Below are 2868 nucleotides of genomic sequence, written 5' to 3' on the forward strand. Positions count from 1 at the left end.
TATATAATTATCATATATATAATTTTCAAAATAATTTTTATTTGTTTCTTTTAAATTTTATTAATAATTTAATAATTCCATAATGAAAAAAACGCAACAAATTAAATTGTATTAATTTTCTTGGCAAAGTAAATTAAAAGTTTTTCACGTTTTTTGTAGAAATTAAGAATATTAATTTAATCAAAGGACATTAATTAGAAATAAAAACTATAATTTGTAAATAAATATTACAAATGAAAAAAAAACGCTTATTTAGATTTGCATTTTTTCACGCGTCTTTTTTTCTAAGGCGTGTTCAGATTCCCACCTGAATGCTCCTCAAATGTCATGTCATTCTTTAACTTGTTCGGTAAATAACAAGAATAATACCTGGCACTCAGGTAGAAATATAACATAGCCTTGTATTGATAGGTCAAAGTGTCCTGAATAGAATTTACTTAAACTCTTGCTTACGATATTTCTAGTGCATATTAGAAAGGTTTTAAAAGAATATCAATTCTTATTTATTTTGTCTTAAAACTGCTAATGAAGTTCATAATTCCATGATTTATGTGAGTTTTTTGAAAAACAACGTTATCGAAAGAATTTTCTTCAAATTCGTCTCCTTTTCCTATCTTCTTCGCAGTTCAAACATATATTGTCAAAAAATATATTGTAGTTTTCTTTGAAATCATACCAAACCGATTTCTCGTGAAGTAGCCGGCAAAGACTAGAAAGGCAGTGATAAGAAAAAATATATATAAGGAAATTAATTTTTTTAGAATGTGAATGGATTGATAAAAATTCGGCGTGGTTTTTGTCATCAGTTTTTACTTTTTTCATGCACACGCACGCACGTACGCACGCACACGCAGAGAGTCTTCACTATATGAAACCGGTTTCTATGCTTTTCCACCAGTACCACTTGTCTCACTCCCTCCCTCCCTCCTATTCCCCCTCCCCCCTCTTTCTCCTTCCTTTACGTAAATGTAAGAAAAGAATAAAAACGTAACCCACACAATGATAACAATAGGCAGCTAGTTCCGTGAGTATAGCTGATAAAAAAGAGATTAAGGTCCTGTTTGACCTTGATTCTGTTGGATAATTTTCTTGTAGTTCAAAACAAATCGAATAAATATATGAGATTGACAAAATGAACTTATGTGTATTTCTAATAAAAAAGAAAGAACGGTTTATTATCGCGTTTGTGTGATTTGTACAGATTACTTTGAAGAGGTTCCAAAATAAGTCTAAGTCAAGACTTGAATTTGTCTTTGCCATTAGTAACTTTTCACTAACAAATTAAATTCGATTAATATGTTCAGAGTTCATGACTCGATATCGAAATATATCAATTATTTCTTTTCGACCGCGTTCAATCAGTGAGCAACAGATTTTTTAATGTTTTTTTTATCTTTCATACTTATTGACAGAATTATTTACAATATGAATGTTTTCTATGTAAAGATTTTTGTTTCAAATTAAAATCTATTAAAATCAAATCCTTACTTCTTAATTAATCTATTAAATTAAAATCAATATATAATTATATATATATATGTATATATTGATTATTATAATAATACGTTAATCTAGCTTGTAAGTTTGAGGTTTTGCACTGTATACTTCTTTCCCACTTTCACGCACTACACAACGGAATGTTAAGGAAACAAACAATGTGAGAAGTCGCGGAAAGTTATTTTATATAGAGCAAAATGTGTGAGTTGTCTGCAAGAAAAAGAGAAAGCATAATGAGAGAAAAATATCTTTAATAGATTTAAAATCCTACAGATAAAATTGATGTGCAAGTTCGATTACAATGTGCTTGGCAGCAATATGTGATTGTCGATGTGATTAATGAGATACAGAGGATCCAAAAAGAATGGACTCTAAGCGACTCAAAGAAACGCAATTTGATACGCAATTATTTAGAATATTTTTTCAAGGTAAGTTACTTTGGAAACCGTTAACTGACAAGTATTTTTGAAATAAATAGACTTTCTAGTGAAAACAGGTCCTCCTAGCAGCAGAAAGTCAATTGCTCCGATTTAAAGTTTAAAGAGCTCCAAGTTCGCGCGCGTGCGCGCGCGCGCAGAGGGTACTCACCCGACCTGATACCCGCGACATCGGCGACTCCAAGAAGGATGGCGAACGCCGTCGCGACGGCGAGCGTACTCCTGGCAGTCCATCGTACGACGGATATCCCGGTGAGGTACTCGGCATTCCCGGAAGCGCGTTCACTACCGGAAGGGCCGATGCGTGGCCTCACAGCCATCGCACGCCGTTTTCTCTCCCTCTCCTTTCTTTTTCTTTTTTTTTTACCTCTACTTCTCTCTGTCCCTCGCTCTCTTTCACCCGCGCTCTTTTAAGGAGAGAGAGAGAGAGAGTGAGGAAGAGAGAGAGGGATCACAGGGACACGCACTTTGCACGCAAATTATATATATATGTATATTTATATATATATTATAGTAGGGATCCCCGCACTTTTTTTTCTGTCAGATTTCTCAAATATACAACTCCGTATGTGTTCCGCGCGTCAGTGCAAAATGTAAAATAAAAAAGATGCGCGCAACGGAATAAATTAAAAAAAAAGAGTTAAACGACGACGCGGCACGAGCGAACGCGAGCTCAATTCATGGCTCGTGCGTGCGACGTATACACGGTCGCAATCATCGGGCGACTGACGAGGTTGACGAGTGATGCGGCGCGGTGCGGCGCGGACGGACCCAACATGGCGCCATCTCATCCCCTCCCCCACATTTAATCATTGGAATGGGGAGGGCCCGTCGCGCGAGTTTGGTACAGAAGAACGCGCGAACTCACGCCAATTTCAAATTTGCGAGAAAATGATGGTCGTTTCTAGGGCGTGGAATTGATTTTAACTCCAGT

General features: G+C 35.9%; 1 protein-coding gene across 1 annotated transcript in view; it reads right to left on the reverse strand.

The window, feature by feature from the left end:
- The window catches only part of LOC108692501 (low-density lipoprotein receptor-related protein 2), a 78184-nt gene extending 75537 nt beyond the window's left edge, over positions 1 to 2647 (reverse strand). The window contains exon 1 of the mRNA XM_018200783.1: positions 2086 to 2647. Within this exon, the coding sequence (XP_018056272.1) occupies positions 2086 to 2254 (169 nt within the window). The 5' untranslated portion in view covers positions 2255 to 2647. The remainder of the gene's footprint in view (positions 1 to 2085) is intronic.
- Positions 2648 to 2868: the final 221 nt, after the last annotated feature.

This window comes from Atta colombica, unplaced genomic scaffold, assembly GCF_001594045.1.
Source record: "Atta colombica isolate Treedump-2 unplaced genomic scaffold, Acol1.0 scaffold73, whole genome shotgun sequence".
NCBI classification, from domain to species: domain Eukaryota; kingdom Metazoa; phylum Arthropoda; class Insecta; order Hymenoptera; family Formicidae; genus Atta; species Atta colombica.